The following is a 23,039-nucleotide window of genomic DNA, read 5'->3' on the forward strand; positions in this document are numbered from 1 at the left end:
ATCGCGTACAAGGTAAACACAAGTTCAATCTACATCAATGTCTTCAGGAACGAGCGGGACTGGTCAAAAGATAGGCATGAGTAACTTGAAGGCCGAATTGCTCAATGAGCAAAAGCAAGAAATCAGAGAGGCGTTCTCGCTCTTCGATATGAACAACGACGGGTTACTAGATTACCACGAATTGAAAGTCGCTCTTCGGGCACTTGGCTTTGATTTGCCCAAAAGAGAGGTCTTGGATATCATTCGTGAATACGATACCGAAGACAGAAATTTGATCTCGTACGAAAACTTTTTTCATGCTGGTACGTATCGCTCAATTTGATGATGCTACTTGATTGTACTAACACGCAGTGGGTGAACGAATTGTCAACAGGGACCCCATGGAGGAGATAAAAAGAGCTTTCAAGCTCTTTGATGAAGATAATACGGGGAAAATTAGCTTTAGAAATTTGAAGAAGGTGGCCCGTGAACTAGGTGAGAATCTTACGGATGAAGAGCTTAGAGCGATGATCGACGAATTCGACCTTGATGAAGATGGAGAGAGTATGTATTGCCCGTGAAGTTTTTACCTTTCTTTTACTAACCAACAGTCAATGAACAAGAGTTCATCAGCATTTGCACGGAGTAGGCAAGCAGTGCACCAAAATGAATATGTATAATACAAGGACACGAGAATGGTAGATTGCGTAGACTCTCAAAATTCTATCAGACCGCTATTATTCGGAAATATATGTCTTCTTTGTAGTATCAAATGGTCCACCGGTTGGCTTCTCACGTGAACCTATATTACCTCTGTGCGAGAAAATCAATAATTTTTTTCTCAGTCCAGAGAACGAACTCCAGCCGATATGAGTAGATTCGTCAAAAGGTTGGACAAATTGCCGCCTGTGGCAAGAGACAAGCTCTGGCGGGATAAAACCAAGCACACCATGTTGCCCACGATGGACCCACCAAGATATGTTTCCAAAAAGGACAAGAACTTGACTATGGAACAAATCGGTATCACCAAGGGAGATTACATCTACATAAACGAGGGCGAATTCAAGGGAAAAATTACCAAAGTTTTGGAATATCACAGCCGAACTAACGAGTTTGCTGCAAACGATATCTCCAAGCCATTAATTGTTGCCCCTCAGTATTGGGCTGAGAACCAGAAGAGCCATCTCATTGACTTCCCTAGATCCATACCTCGTGAGCACGTCAAATTAGCTGCCAGAGAGAAGGATGAGAATGGTAACATTACTCATGTTGTTGCAAACGAGGTCATTTACAAAGGTCAATACTACGACGACAGATACAAGAGATGGTTACCTAGAAGGTTCGTGAAGCACCATGAAAACCTTGAAATTCCATGGCCCACTCCAGACAAGAACCACACGGCTTCTGAAGTTACAACGAAAGAAGAGGTGGCTCACTTGAAGACATACGAAACGCAGACCATTGCTAAATCGCTCCTTCCACCTGGTGTCTTGAATGAGATCAGAAACCCATACTCCAAACATAAAAAGCAGGAACTCACAGATATTGAGGCGAGAAGACTCAACGAACCAGCTATGCCTTTGACCACAGAGCAAAAGATCTACTTGGCCAAGAAGGCCAAGGAGCCAAAGAAGAAGCTCGAGCCTTTGTCCGAAGAGGTGAAGGACTACATTGGTCAAAGAATGGCCCAGCATATTTCCAAGATCGAGAGTCCACATCTTTTGGCTCATTTGGATGCTTTGTCGAAGGTGGAGATTCCCGACTTCAAGAGGACGTTGGAGAAGATCGAGGAGGACCAGCAGTCGAACACCCAGTAAATACATGTACATACGAAAACCAAGTTACGGATTAGAAAATGATGCATTGCTTGACGTCGTGTAATCTATTATAGTTACAATTTCTCGTAATCTAAGTTGCCTTCTAGCTTCTTGACATCAGCGACCTTTCTGGTAGCCTTCATCAAATCATTTTGTATGATGTAGTCTCTCTCATCTCTGATCGCGAAGAAGCCAGCTTCCGTGACAACATTACGTATATCAGCACCGTTGAAGCCATCAGTCATTTTGACGGCAGCCTCAAAGTCAAATTCGCCTTGCTTGGCGACCTTCGTTGTGTGAATTTTGAAAATCTCCAATCTACCCGCCTCATTTGGCAAGCCGATTTCGATCTTTCTGTCTAAACGACCAGCTCTCAACAAAGCAGGATCCAAGGTGTCAGGTCTGTTGGTAGCCATGATGACCTTGGTCTGACCCAATGTGTCAAATCCATCCATTTGGTTCAACAACTCCATCAACGTTCTCTGAATTTCACGGTCTGCGGAAGTACCCTCACTGAATCTTCTACCTCCGATGGCATCAATCTCATCCATAAATATAATGCATGGCTCGTGCTCCTTTGCATAGGAGAACATCTCTCTGATCAATCTTGCAGACTCACCAATGTACTTGTCAACGATGGCAGATGCTGGAGAAAAGATAAAGTTGGCACCAATGGTTGCGGCCACTGCTTTGGCCAACAATGTCTTACCAGTACCAGGAGGGCCGTACAAAAGAACACCCTTTGGAGGCTTGATGCCCACACGTGTGAACAACTCTGGGTTCTTCAAAGGCAACTCAATGACCTCACGCAATTCACGAATTTGCTCAGTAAGACCACCAATTCCGTTGAAAGAAATCTCACCAGGCTCAAAAGTAGTCATGTTGTAAACCAATGGATCAACCTCCCTGGGCAAAATACGCATAATGGTTAAAGTGGTCATGTCCAAGGAAACACGAACACCATTTTTCAAGTTCTCCTTCTTTATAGTATTACGACAGCCAACGATGTAACGTGGTCCACTAGAAGCTTTCACAATGAAGGTCTCGTCAGTCAACTGTTTCAACACCTCACCGACGATCTGACCCACCGATTGCAATGCTTTGATATCGTTTTCCGTTTTGTCGTAGGTCTTTTCCATATCTCGCATGCTTAGTCTCATCTCCTTGAGACGAGCATCCCACTTTCTGTGTTCTGTCAACTTTTCTTTGAAGTTCTGAAGAGCCTTTTGCCTCTCTTGTTCTGCTGGAGTAGGTTGAGGCTGCTGCTCCTCCTGGGCATTGCTGGATTCGCCATTGGTTCCTTGTTGTTGATCCTGGTTCTCTTCGCCTTGCAAACCAGCCAAAAGTGGATCTTGATCTTCACTCATCTTGTGCTGTGTTGATATTTCTCAGAATATTCAGTTGCCACTCTCGCTCAAAATGGTGGCCGTAGTTGAGGTTTAGGGTACATACTGAGTTTGTACGGAGCCGCGCATCACGTGATTAGTTTGGGCTCTACAACGTATTTTTCTCAAGACATCAGACTCATCTTGATATCGTCAGATCTTGCATTAGAAAATAAAGATATTCCTTTGACAATATGGAGTTCCACGCTGTGATTCTCTGTGGGCAGGGAAAAGCATTGAACCCTTTCTCGAAGGTCAGAGCCACAGGTACTGTGAAAGCCCTCTTGCCTATTGCCAATAAGCCTATGATAGAATATGTGCTTGACTGGTGTGCAAAGGCTTTTTTTCCAAAGATCACGATTGTATGCGACGAACTGTCGAAAGAAGATCTCGTGGCTGCTTTGAAGGTATACAAGTCAAAAGCTGGCCTGCAGTCGGAGAACAACGAAGATTCAAGACTGTCAAATCAATTCTTAGATCTGATTCAAGTCGTCGAGCTGGCAACGGCCACATCGGGCGAGGTCCTTAAATTTTTAGCGAAAAGCAGCATCATCGATCCCTTGGAGCATTTTGTCCTTTTGCCTTGTGATTTCATTACTAACTTGCCTCCCCAAGTACTTATAGAAGCCTACAGATCGAGACTGGAGACTGACATCGGATTACTTTGTTATTATAAGAACCAGTTGGAAATTGAAGATAAAAAGAATAAGATCTTCCCCAAAAACTATACCATATTTGCTGAATTACCCTCTGGTCAATCGCAGCTTTTGGATTACTATTCCGCGGAGGATGTTGACTTTCATAAGGCTTTGAAGATCAGAACACAGCTCACATGGAAATACTCAAAGTCCATTGTCAGTACGAAATTGCTAAACAGCTCAATCTTTTTTGGTTCTGCAAATGAAATTTTCGGTTTGTTCGAAAAGTACCAAGAAAAGTTCACCAAAATTTACTTCTCAAACAGACCGCTTATCAAAGTTATTCGTGATCTTGCCAGACTTTCATGGCAGAGTACATCATGCGAAAACACCATCGGATTCATGCTCGTACCAACACAAGCACAATTCACCAGGTCAAACAACTTACCAGTGCTTTTGGAATCAAACAGGTACTACTTGAAACTACAAGCCCAGGCAAACGCTGCCAGGAGTAGTGCTCCTAAGGACAAAACTGCCGCAAACGTTGGTGCTGACGCATTGATCGGTGAGAATAACGAATTGGGAGAGAAAACTAATGTCAAGAGAACTGTTGTTGGTAATAATTGCAAGATTGGCAAGAGAGTCAAGCTTACCGGATCCATTATCCTAGATAATGCTGTGATTGAAGATGATGTCGCTTTGGAGAATTGTATCATTGGTCACGATGTTATCATCCGCTCGAAGTCAAAGTTGGTCAACTGTAACGTGGAATCCACGCACGAGGTCACCAAGGGCACGCAGGCAAAGGGTGATACCCTCTTGTGTTTGAGTTTGGAAGGTCTAGAAGTAGAGGACGGCGAGAGTGCCATCGAGTCATCCCTGGAAGAGTCTTCCTCCGGCAGCGATTATGACGATTATGAAGAGGACATCGAGTACGGCGATAACTCTGACGGATTATTTGCATACTAGTATTCACATATTGTGGTAACTACATAGACATTCTGTAGATATAACGGATAGTGTCCCACTATCACTATGCATGAGTTGGTATATACGTGCTCCCCCTAAACTATTCATTATCACTCGAAGAGTCCATCCGTCTCCTCTTCACAACATCATGAAGAGACTGCAATGCTCTTCTTTTTCTCGTCTCGATGTCTTCCCCCAGATCACTAGCCTCGCTATCATTGTCTGACGATTGGCTAGCATCGTAATTAGCGGTAACTGCTTGCTTTCTATAGTTTTTTCTTTCATGCTTTCTGGATTCTCTTGATCTTGGTCGCCTATAGTTCACAGATAACGGCGCAAATGTGGGCCTGAATCTTAATGACAGCGCTAGTTCTGATGGAAGGGAAAACTCGTACTCTTTAGGTAAATGGAAGTCGGTATCCTGAGGGGTTTCTTGAGATGCAGTGGGCTTATCATTATTGTTAAACTTTTTCGTGATTTCAGCTCGTTTTGTGAGAGCCCAATTCTCGATGTCTTCTCCATTGGTTATACCCTCTAGTAGATCGTCCAAGCATTCAAGGTATCCCTTATGCATCAGTACCTCATTTGAGTTACTTCCCAAACGATATAGAGATGCCACTGATTTGGCTGCATTGGCAAACTCTGTTTTCAGTTGTTCGGCATTTCCTGTGCTGTTGTATAAAGCAGCAACTGATTTGGCTGCGTTTTTGAATTCTGAGGTCAACTCTTTATTAAGTTCTAGAAGCGAGACCTGCTCCACATTTCTTGTTGCGGGTAAGTTGCTGGATAGATTTGACAAATCCATGTGTTCTTTGTTGGGAATAAATAAGGATATAGAAAGTTTTATTGTGTCGATGATTTGTCGCAAGAAGTAAGGGACCCATGTCGCACTCAGGCAGACAGGGACTTTTTGCAGCCACCATCACGCCTTAACTGTAAAACACCCTATATTGATCCGTTCTTCAATAAATTTTCTACCCAGAGAGCTCTAGGCTTTCGTGGGAAACTACGGAGTCGGGTTACTTCAGCAATGGGCTTCATTTCGCGTAGGTTGTTGGGTTTTCGAACAGGTCACGTAGGGAAGTCGTCGAAAGTATAGACACCAACTAGGAAAGAGAGACCAACAAAATTATTTCATCGCTTCTTCGACCTGGGATAATAAATCTTCACAAGAATACGAAGCTTCAGAGCCGGGCCGCCATTGTCATGTGACCCAAATCGCAACTGCGCGGAGTAGATGCTTCGTGTTTTTGGGATCGCAGATAACTATTCCAAGAGCTTCAACATGGTAAAGTCGACCTTGATTTACCGCTATGATGGTATGTGTTAATTCCCTCCTTTGATATCTTTTGATACTAACAACAGCTCTTCCGTTATGTGGATCCGTCGACGATAATCTCGATCCTAACTTGAACGAACAAAAGAAGAAGTGCAAGATCATCATCAGCAGAATCACCCCCAATTCAGAGCCTCAGGCAACCATCGAGAGTGGCAACTACAACATTCACTATTTAATCCAAAACAGCATAGTCTACATCACTGTTTGTGACAGATCATATCCAAGGAAGCTTGCTTTTCTGTACTTACACGAGATAAGCAATGAGTTCGAGCATTCTCACGGTCAGGAGGCATTGAGCACAGCAGCAAGGCCGTTTGGGTTTAGCTCATTTGACAACTTCTTGAGCAAGACCAAGAAGATTTACCAGGACCAGAGGGCACAGTCTAATCTCGATCAGCTTAATAACGACTTGGCCGACGTCAAGAAGGTCATGACGAAAAACATCGAGGATTTGTTATACAGAGGTGACTCCTTAGATAAAATGAGTGACTTATCGCTGTCCTTGAGAAACGACTCCATCAAGTATAGAAAGAAAGCGCAGAAGATCAATTTCGACGCTATGATCAGGCAGTATGTGCCAGTTGTCGGTGTTGCCTTAATCTTTGTCTTTTTCATTTGGTACACCCTACTTCGCCGATAGAGAGCAGTGCATACTCAAGTCTTTATATATCTCAGCCGCCTAGAGCCCTACCATTATGGCAGAACAACATAATTAGTATGCAATGTACAGCAATTTTATAGGATGTGTCATTTTTTGGTTTTGCTTAGAGAAACAGTAATCCTTATTAAATACTACTAAAGGTGGTACGCAACAAGGCTGCATGCTTTAGTACATAGAAACATCTGTCGCGCTTGATAAGAACCATCATGAGTGACAATGCTGAAGAACGCCAAACAGTGCACAATGCGCCTGTGTTACTGAGGCAGTCGTCAATTGCTCTTCTTCCACAAGTCTCGCAGATCCCTGGTGCCCTGGTGGCCAATCCTACGACTGCTGTGACTTTGGAAAACATGGATCAGCCGGAGATAACCATCGAAGACAACGAAGGACCTCCATCTTCAAGCCCAGGGTTGAGGCCTATCCGGCTGAGTGTGCCATCAATTGCTGATGGAGAAACCCTCGATCATCTGCAAAGTGAAACCGAGGAGGTTGCTTCGAGTGACAATGAGGAGAGTGAAACCAACCACTTAACGGAGCTATTGCAGAACCTCATGGCCCACGATAGTGGTAAATCCCGCAACCTAGGAACATCGTCGCTTCAGCCGTCAAACATCGTTTGTGACGAAGAAGGTGACATAGATGAGGACTTCATCAAATCAAGATTCAACCCAGACAAGCTGGACTCGTCTGAGGTCTTTCACCACAAATTGAAACAATTCTTTGTCTTGTCCTCAGCAGGCAAGCCCATTTACTCGCTCAATGGCTCTGACGATACTGTTATGGGATATATGGGACTCATTACCACGATAGTTTCAGCATATCAGGAAAATATGAAGACTGAGTTCAGTCATATATCCCAAAACGGCTTTCAACTTGTTGTACAAAACAAGAGCCCACTTATACTCGTATTGATATCGAAGGTGGCCTATGAGACTGGTTTTTCTAGCGATCATTCGAAGTCTACCCTAGAAAGACAATTACAGTCAATCCATACTTACCTAGTTTCGGTTTTATCAGCTCCAGTTATATCACGAAGTTACGAAAGAAGGATGAATTATGACCTTCGAAAAATCTTGTCCAACCAGGATATTGCCTTTCTCGATTCAATGAACATGAAGATGACGTACGGCTTTTCTGTTCATGATAATGACCAATTCTACCTTGACAGTAGCTTTTATATCAGTCATATGTTGGGATCGGCACTTAGATGTGTGAGGACTACTCATACCACGAGATCGAAGGTCAGCTCCATATTGCTTTCCGCTAAAAAGTTGACCGTCAAGGAGACTGCCTCTGACACCACATCCATCATCAGCAAAGCATCAATGTCAGAGACGAAGAGGCATCTAGCAGCAGATCTCCTTTTTGGATTTGTGAGTGTAAAAGAAAAACTTCTAACGCACATTCGACCATCACAGCATGAACTTCTGAATGAGGACATTAATATGCTTTTGGCCATCATATCCTTTCATTACGGGTCCGCAAATCACCAAGATTCCGCTGACTTGTGGATCCCGTTGTGCATGCCAAACTTTAATAACTCGGGGTTCTTGTACGTCTATGTGAGGAGATTCAATCTTATCGGTTACGACGAACCTTTGTCTTTGATACTTTTGGCAGCAAATAAGAACAGCTTCTTCGATTTGAAGCAGGTGGGTCTGTACATCATACAAAGGATTATGGACAACAAGCATCTTAAAAGCGCTTTGCGGTCCGAGCTCATCTCAATGGGCGATACTACGAAAGTTATAAAGGAATTAGATTGTCACTATATCAAGCACTTCATTTACAGACGCAAGGATGAGAACCAATACCTTATGGATGACATCAATTTCTCGACTACTGGAGAGGACAAATTTGACAATGTGGCCAGCTTTCTTCAGATTCTTTATTTCTATACCACGTTACACAACACCAAGAGCACAACTATAAAGCAAGGAGATGGAACCGCCAAAAAGCTCACGTATACGAGGTGGCAAAGGAAAGATGGATGGATTACGGGATTTTTATTGTCAAACAAGGTCTACGATTTTTATTGTCTTTGCGGTGGCTCGGTTCAAGCCCATGACATTATAGAGCAGAGTCTTCGAATCATCAAATGGGTCGAAAAGTACAAAAAAAGGCATTTCATTGGGAAAGGAATCACGTTTTAGGGTATATACATAATGGATTGCGTGATTACTTCATGATGGCTTTTTCAGCCGTCTTGAACACATCTTGGAGCTTGTCACAGTACTGCCTGTGAATCTTTTCAAAATCATTCCAAGCTTTGGTCTCATCGTCCGATTTCTTTACTTTTTTGGACAATCTTTTCTTGATATCACCTCTGATTGATGCCAAAGTGTGTGCGTTTTTGCTGTGTCCGCCTGGACCGTTACGAAGCTTCTCAAAAGACTCTTTTAGTTGCTTAACAGTCTCTTTCTTGGAGTCGGTAGTCACTGGAGGTAAAGGCACTTTGATCAGCTGCTTATTCTGAGGGTCTGCGATTGGAGTCATGTTCAAGTTAGCAGCCAAAATAGCGCTCACGATATTTTTGGTGTTGGAAGGATCGAACACAGTGATCATAAAATTACGACCCTTGACCGCTGTCTGAGCAGTGGATGTGAACGGAAGATCACCGTCGGCGGTTTTGACGGTAAGATTGTCGAAAATCAGGGGATTGCTTTTTCCAAGCTTGGCTTCGTTGGCAACTTTACCAAACCTATCAACGACAGCTTGCATTTTGGTTTCCAATTCCTTGAAATCGATGTCTGAAGCACTGACGGCGGCATCACTCTCTTCCACTTCGACTGTTTTCTTGCCGAGTCTCTTTTTGAGACTCAATGGAGATGCATGAAATTGTCTTGCTGGAAGTCTTGGAGCAAATCTAGCTCTTGCGAGATAACTGGGCCGCAAAAGAGTTCTAAGCATGGTACAGGGTCTGAAGTTTCAAATTTCGCAGTCTGACGACTGATGCTATTTAGTACAGGTTGGCTGCGAAAACCTAGTAGGTGCTCTATGAAGTCTATTTATTGATTTTCTGAACTATCAGATGATTTCTTGAGGGCATTGATTGTTTCAATACAGCCGTTCGCCTCAATACCGATTTCACCTCCTTCTTTACTGGCGTTTGCGAGGTTTTTCAAGATGCTATTGAGGAAAACATCCTTCATAATTTTCTGTCTTGTATGAATATCTTCTGTGGACATGGTCTCAGCTTCTCGTAGCGAATATTCACCTTCTTTAGTATTCTCGGATGCCGCTTTAGATGTTGACGACGGGAGCTCGTCGACGAAGAATTTGAAGGAGGAAAATGCCTGTGGAATCTGGGGGATCATGAAATTAGGTGTCGTGTGATGAGGTACGTTAACTTGGGACCAGTCAATGGAGAGCACCGACTTTTTGGCAGCATCCTCGTCGAGAGCTGCATTGAGAAACTTGCGTAGGATTCGAATGTGTTGTGCCCTGGACTTTTTCCCTCCACCTAATGAGCCATTACTGTTCACTGCAAGCGAGACTGCTTTACGATCGCCCGTCAATGGCCAAGACAATAAAGCGTAGTAACTTTTCAAAACTTTGACAAAATATCCCTTGACAAGAGGCTCGGGTGCTAGGTCAACAAGTATTTCGAGCAAGGACGTTGAAGATGCTCTGATATCTGGTTGGATGTGAGTCATGGCCGAGTTCAAAAAAAGCACAATGGACCGCATGTGGAGCTCTAGTAATCCACTTTGTTTATTTGCGCATGCTTTCAATAGAGAAACGAGGGCCAGTCTGACACCAGGACTCAGGTCTGTGATGAGCGGTATGGTGGCAGTGATAATCTGCTTGTATAGCGACGGATTTGAAGGAAGATGGTTTTCGATAAATCCAAGCACCTCTTTTCTTGTTTGAGAACTATGATGTTTTGTCAACGAAATTTGGTGAGACAAATCGACTGGTCCAGATGAGCTCTTCTTTGAGACAGACTGATTCGGCAAAGAGATGGACTTTGCTGTGAATGAGGTATCTGTGAAATTGTCTGGCTTCTTCGCCGTTTTACCGACTTTGAGCTTTGCCTTCTGGAAATCCTTCTTCTTCTCTTGTCTCTTCCTTTTTGAGCCCATATTGGTGTTGGAGATTTTTACTATGCGATGTGCGCGATGCCCGAATATGTGGAGTCAACAGATCGAGAACCGCACAGGCCTCACCACCATTACCATGGATCTAGATAAGGTTTTGATACTGCTTTCACTACGGGAGGAACAAGGCAACATGTATCAGGAGGACGTTGATATGAACGACGCCATGGACGTGGATTCCATGGATATCGATAGCATTCACGAGGTTGAAGATAACGAACCAACAACGCCTGAGCCAATCAAATCATCTACAGTTGAAGAAACAAAACAGGAACTGCATTCACCATTAGATAACTCTTTTACTGATGAGGGAGAGGTGCTGGAGCGACTGCTCGTCAAGCTTCTCAGTCCAACGAATCTAGGCGCTAGATACGCCATCAATCAGCATAACAAACACATCCAGAAAAATACACAGATCGAACAGCATTCGCAGTCTCCAAGTCCCGAAAATCTGTTTTACCAGACTCCACGCCATCAATCTTCGTTTACTAGTGGTACTGACGTGTTCCAGCGACTCCATCAACAAGAACCAGGACCGCAGCGCCATTTTGTGCCATTCCCTGTGCAAGTACATCATCATCACTACTATTACAACGGGCTGAGCGACTCAATAAGCCCTGAGCCTCGCATACGACCACAGAGCCATAAAGTCTTGCAAGAAGCTCAAGACGAGAATATCGAAGAGGGCAAGGACACCCATTTGCCGCTACCATGGGACAAAAGCTCAACACCAGCAGAAGAACGTGCCTACATGCTTTCGCTGTATCTCCAACTAGCAGTGAACCTGGTGGTGCTGGCGTATGCTTTACACTTAGTGTGGAGTGTAGTTGCAGCCATTAAAAAAGACGTTACGCACAAGTTATCGCGGCACGCAAACAACCTCTTAGTCGAGATCGCCCTGTGCGAGCGCAGCTACCGCGAGAATCACTGCTCCCCAGACGAGATTGTGCCTGCGCTAGAGCAAATGTGCGCCTATTGGGAGCAATGCATGCGCCAGGATCCAACTCGAGGGGGCAATGTTAGCTCCCTTGGCGCACAGACTATTGGTATGGTACTTACATCATTAGTGGAGCCATTAAGCTTTAAAGCCCTAGTTGTGTTTGCTGGCGCGGTATTGCTTGTTTATGTATACAACTTTGGTTTTGGCTATGTGCGCGCTCGGACGTACTGGGGGTGAGCCGAGGATGTTTACGAGCGCCGCGCGGGAAGTACAATTTTTCCGAACTCTATTGCCGCCAGGCAACCTCGCCGGAGCCGATAGCATGGTTCCAATGCATCATGGAAAAATGACGGGAAGATCAATTGCTACCTTTAGCTGCCATTAGTAAGCTGTCATTTGTAAGCTTCTTACACCAGGGTCTCGTGGCATGACCTACAGTTAGCCGTCTCTATACATGCTCAATGTTATTCTAGAGGGGCTTGCTGCAGGCAAGGCTTGAGTCTGCTCGGCAAGTCGGTCTCTGTATACCGACAATATCCTAAGTCCGAGTAATCTTATCTAAAGGCATAGTTGGCACAAAGATGCTGCGGCTTCGACTCGGCACATTGTGTCTCTGGTCCGCTTTCATGTGGCGTTTTACCTCGCGGCTGGCAGGGTCGCAAGCCAAAATATTGCATACGATGCGGTAAAGAATAGCCGCCCTCCATCGCCAGCGATAGCCTTCTCACTAGGCTTATTGTGGATTATTGCAGGAATCCATTCTTCTTTTTTGTGCTCCGTGTGCCTCTGCGTCTCTTCACCCCGGCACTATATATTTGCGCTTCCGCCCTTGAATTAATAGCACACACAATTTGTCACAACAAACCATGGCATTCTTTGGCACTTCCAAGTCTGAAGAGGAGGCCTTGAGAGCGGCTGCCCAGCTGAGCGGTCTACAAAGAGGAGAATCATCCTCTTCATTGCACCGCCTGGCATCGTCAGCTTACGAAACTGCTTCGGAATTCACAAACGACGATATTCTGTATGAACCACAGACCCCTGATGACAATTTCGATCGCTATTCTCAGGCCATTGTTAACGACCGTCACAATCACGAGGACAGACCCTCCACTGCACAAGGAACTGCCGTTGATGAGGAGGAAGATGACCACGTCAAGCCGTTCCAGATCCCCACCAACGAAGTTCCTGATTATCTGAACATGACTGAGAACGAGCTTAACCGAATTGCAACCACGTCAGACACACTTTCCAACTTAGAAAGAGAATCCTCGCATCAGTCCATGACTAAACTTGTGGACCCTAAAAGTTTAGATTGGGATGGCCCTGACGACAAGGCCAACCCCCACAATTGGCCAACTTGGAAGAAGTGGTTCATAACCTTGACAGTTGCAGTCGACTGTCTTTGCGTGTCATTGGGCTCTTCCCTTTATGTTGCTGCCGTGCCGGAATTGCAAGTCAGGATGAACATCAGTCAGACTCTTGGTATCGCTGGTTTGACATTTTACTTGCTAGGCTTGGCGTTTGGCCCTGTTATCGCTTCTCCCATCTCGGAGGTTATTGGTCGTCGTTACATCTACATCTCCTCCTTGGCCATTTCCATGCTCTTCACTATGGGTGTTGGTTTGGCTCCAAACATCAGAACCATCCTTGTCTTGAGATTCTTCGCTGGCTACTTCGGCTCTCCACCAATGGCAATTGCTGGTGGAACCATGTCTGACTTGTGGGGAAACTCACCTGCTCAGATGTCGATTGCAATGGCATTCTTCTGTGTGGCAGCCTTTTTGGGTCCTGTTGTGGGTCCAATTGTTGGTGGTTTTGCTGCTGAGCACAAGGGTTGGAAGTGGACACAGTGGGTGTCCTTGATGTTTTCTGGTGCCGTTCTTCCCCTTATAACACTCTGCCCAGAAACTCAGAAGTTTAGTATTCTCAAGAAGAGAGCCATCAAGAGAGGTGTGAACTTGGAAAAGCCCAAGATTACCATGGAGTTCGTTAAATTCGCCTTGAAAGTCTTCCTTTTCACTCCGGCCGAGATGTTGGTAGTTGAGCCAATTGTGTGCTTAACCTCGATTTACATTGCTTTCGTTTTTGCTGTTTTGTTTGGTTTCTTCGAAGCATTTCCAATTATTTTTAGAGGAGTCTACGGTATGGGTACGGGTGTGTCTGGTTTACCATTTATTGGCGTTGGTGTTGGCTTGATTGGTGGTGTTGCTGGCTACGTCGTTTTGGATCATCTTAAATTCTTCCCAAAAAATCCGGACGGAACGAGAGGCAAGTTTGACGAAGAAGGTAAGCCTGTTTGGGACGCTCCCGAAACGAGATTGCTAGTTGCCGAGGTTGGTTCTGTGTTCTTGCCGATCGCATTGTTTTGGTTGGCATGGACTGCAAGATCGGACATTCACTGGATTGCTCCTGCTCTCGCAGGTGTTCCCTTCGGTTTTGGCTTGATCTGGGTATTCTTTGGTATCGTGCTTTATTACTCGATGGCCTTCCCTCCACAGTACGTGGCGTCAGCATTAGCCGCCAACAACTTGTTGCGTTACGTTTTGGCCTCGGTTTTTCCATTATTCATCTTCCAGATGTACGAGAAGTTACATGTTGACTGGGCTACTTCGCTTTTTGCGTTTATTGCACTCGCGATGATCCCTATCCCGTTTGCTTTCCACAAATGGGGCCCCACTATCAGACAAAAGTCGAAATACGGCTATGCAGCTCACTTCAGGAGACTCGCGGAGGAGAAAAAGGCCAATGGAGAGGAGGTTGCAAAGGAGGACACCTCAAAGGAACCGGAGAAGATCGAGCCCTCTTCTGGAAGCGATGACAATCAGGACATAGGATCTTCGCCTTACGATCAACACAACAGATCTGAAAATGACGCTGAAAAGCGTGTTGCGGAAGCGGTATAAATGCCGTGTCGCAGTAATTTAATTGCATATATACCCCATATAACATCTAATTTATCATTTATTCGAAATGCTGCTATTTTGTTTGTTGTTGATGACCCAAATCTCTGAATGAATCAGCAAGAATACTTCTCAACTTGAAGAGATTTATGATTCTAAGCTTTTCGTCTTTAAGGTGGGCGTTATCGCTAGCTTGTCCGCATGGGATCTGTGCGGCGGGTGCATTGAAAGTCTTCTCCAAGAAACGAATCGACGGAATCGATCCACCTTCTCTAATGAACAATGGGTCCGGATATGTGGGTCCCCAATTTTTCTTTATGTTCTGGTAAAGTATCTTGAACACTAAATTATTCGGGTTGCCCAACCACGGTTCAGCCTCGTGGAAAATGTCAATTTTGAGTTCATTTTCCGTTTTCAAAGCATCAAAACATTTTTGCATGTAGGAAGAGAACTTTTCCTTTATTTTGTGTAGATCTTGATTAGGAACAACTCTGATCGACACTGAGGCTTGGGCTCTCTTCGATATGACGGTATTGTTCTTCGGCCCAGAGACATCAAGTCTATGAATTGTCAAGGATGGATTTCTCCACTTCGCAAGAAGTGTGTCAAGATCGGCATTGGATAGATTCTGCGATCTCGATACGTCCTTAATCTTTTGGTAAAGCTGCAACTCCGTCTCATCGATTGGTAAAACATCATCGTAAAACCCAGGAATCTGTATCTTATTCAGATTTGGACAGGTGAGTTGTCCCAAAATTTGAATTAAGTCCATGGTTGGTTCCTTTGACACTCCTCCATCCACTCCCGAATGTCTATCAGGTTTCTCGGATGTCACACTTAGAGATGCATTCAACACACCTCTCAATCCATAATTGAGGCATGGGACCTCGTCTTCAAGCCAATACGAGTTTGACAAAAGAATGTAGTCAACAACGCCTATGGAGTCCTTGTTCTTATTGATGACTTCCTGAAACCCAATCGAGCCACACTCCTCTTCACCTTCGATGACAAACACCACGTCAATTGGAAGCTCGCCTTTCTTGTGTAGATCCAGTACAGCGTAAAATGCAGCTAACGTAGGTCCTTTGTTGTCGGACACACCCCTGGCGTAAAGGTTACCATCCTTTGCAACAAGTTGAAATGGATCGGTGGACCAGCACTCTTTGTCGGCGGTCGCTTCCACGACATCGTAATGCCCATACCATAAAAGAGTCTTCCGCTCTGTGTGGAGACTAGATTTGTCGTTCCTCAGGAACCGACCCATGACGACGGGATTGCAATTAGGAACGGGTAACAATTTGGCCTCAGATGCCCCGAGCAAACGCAAAAGCTTGTTCAAAAACTGGGCACATCGTCTGGAATCTTCAAGATAGGTGCTTGGGTATTTCGAAATGGTCTTGTACGATATAATCTTTCTCAAAGATTCGAGCAAGTGCTCGTTAGATGTTTCAATACCACTTGTAAAATTGAGAAGACCACTTGATTCGCTTGATGAGACGGTCGACTTTTCTCCTACATCAGTGATGTTCCAAAGACATAGGGAGCCACCACCGCCCGAAAGAAGATATGTCGAGTTCCTGAATTTGAAAGCCTGAACAGTAAAGACAGACCCCTCCTCTAAATTTGATAATTCCTCGTGAGGCAAATTGTTAAAGTTCACTGCGCTCCTCACAGGATGTGACTTGGATTCATCATCTCCATCAGGCCCATCGCTATGAATGTCATTTTTGAGCGGGAACTTGCAAAGACCTCCCATGTTTGTGGCTTTGTAGATGCAACCGTTGTGGATACACAACGAGAGAACTTCATCTGTCCTGGCACTTGTTGAGATGAACTTAAAGGAACGTGTGAGCTGAGATGTTGTCAAGTCCCAGGCGTTGATCGTTGAATCACTTAACCCGACACAAATTGTCGAGTCAATAACATGCATTGACAAAATAGCCTCGTCGTTTTCGAGCTTGCTGATAAGTGAAAGTTTGATTGAGCCTTCTCTCCCAGATGTAATCCCCCAAAGCTTTATAACACCATCACCACCACAACTGGCTAAGAAACTGTTGTACAGTGAGGTGTAGAGGTCACAGAAGGCTGCAGCGTTAAGTTCCGTCAAGGAATCCAAGCAGTAGACATAGCCATTGTGTGCGAAACGAATGATATCAGAATTTTGAATCTCCACGAGACATGGACCAAACTCCGAACTGGAGCTCTTCTTGAGCATTTGGTGAGCAGACTGGATTTTATTCATTGACCCACCAGGACCCTTCGAATCAAAGAACTTGTCGTACCTGAAATGAGGGAGACGCTCGATGGATGTTGTGTGAGTGGAACTTGGGTCACGGTCCAATGCTAGGCGGCACCACAGAATCGAAGCATTCTGGGAACCAATGAACAATGCAGAAAGTTTCTCGGACCAGTAGATGGAGAAAATGTCACCTATATCCATGGAGGAATAGATGATGTGAGTGCATGAAATTGTGTAGTTCGAAGCATCTGGATCATCGAAAGGTGAAAGATCCCACACTTTCACCAATGAGTCTGAGCCTGCGCTGAACAAAAATCGTTCATCCGGGCTGATAGTGAGGCAAAGAACTGAGGTGGCAAAGTGATTTCTGCCACAGTTTATGACGTGTTTGATGCTGTAGCTCTTCAAGTCGAACACCAAGATATTAGAATCTTGTGTTCCACAGAAGATTAACTCCTTGCTGGGTGCCGGTATGACACAAAGAATAGAATGCGTATGAGTCCATTTGTGGATAAGGGGAAGGGTTCCCTCGGAAGGATCCTCTTCGTTCAGGCTATCTGGAAGAGCAAAGCTGCAGTCCTGGGGGTTCGTGCAAGTTTCCTTGTGTTCCAGTCGAGCCTGCCGCGGCAGCTGGTGCCTCTTGGGTGTGGTGATCAGCGGGGTAGAATTCGCTGTGGAGTTTATAGGTAGCGGCGTTCGCATGGGAATCAGGACATATTCGCCCTCATGGATGTTGCCGTTGTTAAAACAGCCCATGTGGTTATTTGTAGAACAGTCTCAGTAGTGTGGGTGAAGGCTGCAGAGCAGCCACATATCTGGAGATCGTGGATGAGTCACGTGCACGTCGATGCAGCGACGAAGCGAAGATGCGAGTAAGCGTCTGTGCATAATTCGATGTTGAAGAGCTTGAATGCCAGTTGACAGCGCCGTACATGGTTGTGAGACATAAAAAACGATCGCGAGTCAAGAGTTTAGAAGTCATTATTTTGAAGTTTTACTTTTGGAAATGTGACGGTTGTTGGCTATTTTCTTAGTCCTAATAGTTCATAATATGAGCGTGAGTGAGCGAAAGTTGCAAATGTGGAGTACTTTTTCTACGCAGACCACAAAAAGTTTAATTCGACAATTGTCAAAAATTACAATCTTATGTATAAATTGTGATTTTGTTCATAATCGCTTCATTTTACAACCGATACTGATTGTTCTGCCGACCCACAAGGACAAGGCTATCGAATTTGAGGTGGATCGGTTGCAGACCACTTAGAGTCATACACCTGAGATCAGTCACCAAGTAGTACTCCAACGATACCTCGGAGGTGCAAAAGGCAGGCTCCACCTCAGGAATGACGCCGTAGAGCCAATCCGAGGGAAGTTCCGCTACGTACTTGATCTCACCAGACGATGTGTTACCATTCCCAATACGTTTCCCTTGTAAAAGCAAACTTCTTCCATCGGTAATACTGGTCAAGTCCTTCACTGTCTTAGAGACACAAAACTCCTTGTTGTTGGTTTGCATTGTCTCGATACTACCTTCACATATCATGCGAGTTTTCGTAGTAAATCGAAGCACTCTGAGCAACGATATCCTCAATTCTTGAACGGTCACCAAGATACTATCAGGCTTCTTTGTTATGCTGGTAATGTTCTGGAGGGCAGGGTCAATTTTCGGGACAGACATCATCAATGTATAGTTAACGAATTGAGAGAGTTGTTTCCCAGATACCAACACTCTATTAGTAGAGAGCCTTCCTATATCGACGCAATTCTCAGGATAGAAATATACGCCAAGGCCAATAGTTTGAGAGTGAGTATATATTGGAAATGGCGAGTGCCATTGGCTCTGGACGATACTCTGATTTTGACAGTCTAATGACATCTGATCATGGCTTCTATCAAACGCTGGCATAAGGAATGGAGAAATTGTGCAAGGGTATGCAAAATAAGTTAGACAAACCAGTTCACCTTCAATATTTCCATGGACACTAGAAATAATTGGAGTAAGCTTGTAAGTGATGTCAATACGCTCGCCATCTTCTCCAACATAGCGAAATGTTGGAGGCAAGAGATAACCCGAGTCCCTCTCCTTTACATGACAGGTGCTTCTTGGAAGAATATCTTGCCTTTTGCAGTAAGTTTCGGCAGCTGGGAGTCGAAAGTTGTATTCGATGGAGTAGTTTCCGGGCCTGAAAGTTTTACTTCTCCCTATGATTGCCTGGCGACGAAGAACGAAACTCTTTTCGTATTCTCTCAAGGAAGTGATTTTGTTGAATGTTTTGATTTCTTTCCGAGGCATAATCAGCTTGTCGTCTGATGGGGCCGTGACAGTACAGATACCTTCAAAGACGAGATACAAGTGGCGTAACAAAAGCTTTTCCCTAACTTCTAGCTCCATTAAGAGAGGTACGACATCATTCTGGCGATAGACCTTGTTCTTGTCAAGAGACAAGCTAAGCTGAACTGACATTGGTGGGAATTGAGGGAACCATTCGGGGTGAGCTAGAGCTAGATATTTAAGTCGAGAAGATTAAACCACTTGAAAGAAGGAAACTACAGTGACACGAAAGAGGAAAGTTGAAATGTCAAGGTCAGCGAATGTGATGTGGTTCGGATAGGTAGTTCGAGTGGGCCTACGACCTGACTTTACAGGATCTTCGAACCAAAGAAGTCAGCATTGCCTTTTATCTCAAAAGACAAGCACAGTGCAACGAAAACACACATAAATAAATGAAAGGCGTTCTTCACCTTATTTGCACTCGTATTTTTTTGGTTGGTCTGCCTTGGCTTTAGCGGCTAAATATGGTTCATCTGCGTCTGCACAACCACGCGGCAAACGAGGGCAATGGCCGAATGCCGGTGAATCTTGCGATGAAGAGTTGAATTTTTTTTTTGTGCTCTATTCAGGCTTATCTCAGCGCCAGCACCCACGTGGGGTGCGGTTCTTAATAGATCAGGCAGGATGTAATTAAAAAAGAAAATTAGGTCGGGGCAGCACCACACAATGCCTATTGCAGCAACCCGTCACACGAGCTCTTTCCTGCTTCTGACAGGATTTTCCTTGGCTAACCATTTTCCTTTTTTCCCTTGCATCTCCCGACAGATTTTCTCGTGTGACCCCCTGCCTTTCCAAGACTTCCAAGACTTTTCTTTCTAAGCTTAGTGCCTTAAGCCCTGGAACCAAGAAAATTAGATGAAGTTTTCCCACTCGCTTAAGTTTAACGCTGTTCCAGAATGGCAGAACCACTATCTTAATTATTCTGGCCTCAAGAAGGTGATCTACGTCGCCCAGCAAAACCAGTTGGAGAATGGCCAGCCTCAAGATGGTTCCTTGGCAGTGAACAATGCTACCATCACTGAATTGGTGAGAATCGCCCGGAGAAACCAGGCCATTGCTGACCGTCGAGAGGCTTTAGCTCAGGCTTCGGAGGAGGATGAAAAGTCTGCTGCGGCCAAATTTATGGACAAGTTCAAACAAAGAAAAACTGGCTCGTCTGCGAAAACACCAAGCCCAGAGGCATCGCAGAGCGAATTAGAAAGGGGTGAAGTCACCGTGGAAAAAGACGATGTCAATGACATCCAGGTGACTTATTCGTTCGACAACGATGAATCCACCTACCGCGGCTCCATCGACTTGGATGCGATGACAGCTGCAGCCGAGACAATTTCATCGGAGTCCTCAGACCCTCTTCCGGTCTTTGCCAAGCATTTGGTCGACGAGGTAACCAAGATCGACAAGTTCTTCAAGCCTAAAGAGGTTGAGGTCTACAAACAGTACGACAACCTCATAAAGGACTTAGAGGCCAACAGACAGCATGTTGAGGCTTACCTCTTCACTGCTGCTTATGGTAACGATGGTTACGATGAGAATGAACATCGTAACATTCACATCAAGTCCACTTTGGAGAGAACCTTGAGTAATGCATCCGTATTTGACACTGTCAACCACTTGGACTATGAGGATCTCGAGAAGGCTGATTATATGGAAGAAGAAGATGACGATGATGAGGATGACGAAGACCATGAGCATGATCGCCAGTCCAACTCTGCTTTGCTTGGTCATCACGATTTTGATATCAGAAAACAAAAGCAAATCACTTTGAAACAGAGATCCATTCATATGTTCATCACTTTGAGCGAGTTGAAATCGTTCATTGAGTTGAATAGAATAGGTTTTACCAAAATTTGCAAAAAGTTCGACAAGACCTGCAACTACTCAGTGAAGGAGGACTTTGTTGCCAACTTTTTGCCCCACAACTCGAGAACATTCTTCCCAGAGACCTCTGAGATTCTTGAATACAGAATTGATCATGTCGTCCGTGTTTATGCTTTCCTTTCTGGTAAAGCAGTCAGTCAGGCTACCACTGAGGACTTGGAACCAATCAAGGACGAGCTTAGAACCTACTTAAGGGACCACATTGTTTGGGAAAGGAACACTGTTTGGAAAGACTTGTTGTCGATCGAAAAGAAGCAATTTAATTTGAACCTTGATGAGAGCGCCGCAAGAAACAATAAGATGGGAGACGAGGCTAACTCCCAGTCTTTGCTCCTGATGAGGTGGAGAAAAATTAATTTACCCTTTGAGTGGAAAGTTTCCAGGTACGATTACGTCAAGGTCCCTGAATTTCTCTTTTCGAGTCAAATCATCAAACTTGCTATCATTATCCCTGTATTCATCGTCTTGTTGGCCGTCAAGACTATGAACGATAAAGAGGAGGCTCGTTGTTTGGCTGTCTTGGCTGCTTGTGCTATGTTATGGGCTTCTGAAGCCTTACCATTATGGGTGACTTCCCTTTTAGTACCTTTGCTTGTTGTGACATGTAAAGTATTGAAAGATGACGACGGTAATGCCATGGATGCCGCAGACGCTTCGAAGAAAATTTTGGCAGCAATGTGGTCCTCAACCCTTATGATTTTGCTTGGTGGTTTCACTTTGGCTGCGGCTTTATCCAAGTATAACATTGCGAAGATCGTTTCCTCGTATATGTTGGCTTTAGCGGGCACTAAGCCAAGAAATATCCTCCTCGCTATTATGAGTGTCTCATTGTTCTTGTCCATGTGGATCTCCAACGTCGCCGCACCAGTTTTAGCATATTCGTTGATTCAGCCTGTCTTGAGGACTCTTCCCACAACCTCCCCACTTTCCCAGGCGTTAGTCTTGGGTATTGCGTTAGCATCGAACCTTGGCGGTATGGCGTCTCCAATTGCCTCGCCTCAGAATGTGATCGCCATTGAGTACATGAACCCAAACCCTGGTTGGGGTAAGTGGTTCGCCATCGCTCTTCCTGTCTCCATCTTGTCAATGGGTGGAATTTGGATGGAGTTGATCATGACTTTCAAGATTTCCCAAAATAAGGTTAAGGCATACAAGCCTATCAAAGAAAAGTTCACCACCAAGCAATGGTACATTACCATTGTTTGTCTTGCGACTATTCTTCTTTGGTGCGTCTTAAGTGAGATTGAGGACACTTTTGGCTCTTCTGGTATCATTGCTGTCGTTCCAATTGTCTTATTTTTTGGTACAGGTCTTTTGAAAGTTGATGATGTCAATAACTTCCCCTGGACCATCATCTTGTTGGCCATGGGAGGTCTTGCATTGGGCTCTGCTGTTACAAGTTCAGGCCTTTTAGCTACTGTTGCTAAAGCTTTGCAGAAGAAGGTTGCTGACTTCGATGCCTTCGTTGTCTTGGCAATTTTTGGTATCTTGATTTTAGTCGTGGCCACCTTTGTTTCGCATACAGTGGCCACTATCATTATCGTACCATTAGTCAAGGAGGTTGGTGACTCAATGTCCACGCCTCATCCTTCGCTTTTGATTATGGGTACGGCTTTGATGGCTTCTGCAGCTATGGGATTGCCCACTTCTGGTTTCCCTAACGTCACTGCCATTAGTATGACTGATGAGGTTGGTCAACGTTACATCTCAGTCAACACATTCATTACTAGAGGTGTTCCCGCATCTCTTATAGCATATGTCATTACGATTTCTGTCGGTTACGGCATTATGACATGCTTGAACTTTTAAGAATAACGATGGGTATCGGACTTTTCAAAACATAAAAAAAAAATTGCATTTCT

At 44.6% G+C, this 23,039-nt stretch overlaps 12 protein-coding genes across 12 annotated transcripts; 7 read left to right on the plus strand and 5 right to left on the minus strand.

The window, feature by feature from the left end:
• Positions 1 to 37: 37 nt before the first annotated feature.
• Positions 38 to 628, plus strand: C7M61_001064 (centrin; the record flags this gene model as incomplete). The annotated part of the gene is made up of 3 exons (XM_024856482.1): positions 38 to 302; positions 352 to 543; positions 591 to 628. The coding sequence occupies 3 exons, from the start codon at positions 38 to 40 to the stop codon at positions 626 to 628; spliced, it is 495 nt and encodes a 164-aa protein (XP_024716081.1).
• A 301-nt stretch (positions 629 to 929) lies between these two features.
• On the plus strand, positions 930 to 1,796 carry MRPL40 (mitochondrial 54S ribosomal protein YmL40; the record flags this gene model as incomplete). The annotated part of the gene is made up of 1 exon (XM_024856483.1): positions 930 to 1,796. One exon carries the CDS (start codon positions 930 to 932, stop codon positions 1,794 to 1,796), a length of 867 nt encoding a protein of 288 aa, XP_024716082.1.
• A 74-nt stretch (positions 1,797 to 1,870) lies between these two features.
• Positions 1,871 to 3,163, minus strand: RPT4 (proteasome regulatory particle base subunit; the record flags this gene model as incomplete). The annotated part of the gene is made up of 1 exon (XM_024856484.1): positions 1,871 to 3,163. One exon carries the CDS (start codon positions 3,161 to 3,163, stop codon positions 1,871 to 1,873), a length of 1,293 nt encoding a protein of 430 aa, XP_024716083.1.
• Positions 3,164 to 3,375: 212 nt separating this feature from the next.
• GCD1 (translation initiation factor eIF2B subunit gamma) lies at positions 3,376 to 4,788 on the plus strand (the record flags this gene model as incomplete). Its single annotated transcript, XM_024856485.1, has 1 exon — positions 3,376 to 4,788. The coding sequence occupies one exon, from the start codon at positions 3,376 to 3,378 to the stop codon at positions 4,786 to 4,788; it is 1,413 nt and encodes a 470-aa protein (XP_024716084.1).
• A 100-nt stretch (positions 4,789 to 4,888) lies between these two features.
• Positions 4,889 to 5,593, minus strand: C7M61_001068 (uncharacterized protein; the record flags this gene model as incomplete). The annotated part of the gene is made up of 1 exon (XM_024856486.1): positions 4,889 to 5,593. One exon carries the CDS (start codon positions 5,591 to 5,593, stop codon positions 4,889 to 4,891), a length of 705 nt encoding a protein of 234 aa, XP_024716085.1.
• Positions 5,594 to 6,073: 480 nt separating this feature from the next.
• Positions 6,074 to 6,767, plus strand: SEC22 (SNAP receptor; the record flags this gene model as incomplete). The annotated part of the gene is made up of 2 exons (XM_024856487.1): positions 6,074 to 6,107; positions 6,154 to 6,767. The coding sequence occupies 2 exons, from the start codon at positions 6,074 to 6,076 to the stop codon at positions 6,765 to 6,767; spliced, it is 648 nt and encodes a 215-aa protein (XP_024716086.1).
• A 227-nt stretch (positions 6,768 to 6,994) lies between these two features.
• C7M61_001070 (uncharacterized protein) lies at positions 6,995 to 8,941 on the plus strand (the record flags this gene model as incomplete). The annotated part of the gene is made up of 1 exon (XM_024856488.1): positions 6,995 to 8,941. One exon carries the CDS (start codon positions 6,995 to 6,997, stop codon positions 8,939 to 8,941), a length of 1,947 nt encoding a protein of 648 aa, XP_024716087.1.
• A 25-nt stretch (positions 8,942 to 8,966) lies between these two features.
• Positions 8,967 to 9,698, minus strand: C7M61_001071 (uncharacterized protein; the record flags this gene model as incomplete). The annotated part of the gene is made up of 1 exon (XM_024856489.1): positions 8,967 to 9,698. One exon carries the CDS (start codon positions 9,696 to 9,698, stop codon positions 8,967 to 8,969), a length of 732 nt encoding a protein of 243 aa, XP_024716088.1.
• Positions 9,699 to 9,796: 98 nt separating this feature from the next.
• C7M61_001072 (uncharacterized protein) lies at positions 9,797 to 10,873 on the minus strand (the record flags this gene model as incomplete). Its single annotated transcript, XM_024856490.1, has 1 exon — positions 9,797 to 10,873. The coding sequence occupies one exon, from the start codon at positions 10,871 to 10,873 to the stop codon at positions 9,797 to 9,799; it is 1,077 nt and encodes a 358-aa protein (XP_024716089.1).
• A 94-nt stretch (positions 10,874 to 10,967) lies between these two features.
• On the plus strand, positions 10,968 to 14,731 carry C7M61_001073 (MFS transporter; the record flags this gene model as incomplete). The annotated part of the gene is made up of 2 exons (XM_024856491.1): positions 10,968 to 11,686; positions 12,670 to 14,731. 2 exons carry the CDS (start codon positions 10,968 to 10,970, stop codon positions 14,729 to 14,731), a joined length of 2,781 nt encoding a protein of 926 aa, XP_024716090.1.
• Positions 14,732 to 14,804: 73 nt separating this feature from the next.
• On the minus strand, positions 14,805 to 19,431 carry C7M61_001074 (glutamine amidotransferase subunit; the record flags this gene model as incomplete). The annotated part of the gene is made up of 3 exons (XM_024856492.1): positions 14,805 to 17,638; positions 18,240 to 18,612; positions 18,922 to 19,431. 3 exons carry the CDS (start codon positions 19,429 to 19,431, stop codon positions 14,805 to 14,807), a joined length of 3,717 nt encoding a protein of 1,238 aa, XP_024716091.1.
• A 723-nt stretch (positions 19,432 to 20,154) lies between these two features.
• PHO87 (SPX domain-containing inorganic phosphate transporter) lies at positions 20,155 to 22,986 on the plus strand (the record flags this gene model as incomplete). Its single annotated transcript, XM_024856493.1, has 1 exon — positions 20,155 to 22,986. The coding sequence occupies one exon, from the start codon at positions 20,155 to 20,157 to the stop codon at positions 22,984 to 22,986; it is 2,832 nt and encodes a 943-aa protein (XP_024716092.1).
• Positions 22,987 to 23,039: the final 53 nt, after the last annotated feature.

Source organism: Candidozyma pseudohaemuli (assembly GCF_003013735.1).
Source record: "Candidozyma pseudohaemuli strain B12108 chromosome Unknown scaffold00001, whole genome shotgun sequence".
Lineage (NCBI taxonomy): Eukaryota > Fungi > Ascomycota > Pichiomycetes > Serinales > Metschnikowiaceae > Candidozyma > Candidozyma pseudohaemuli.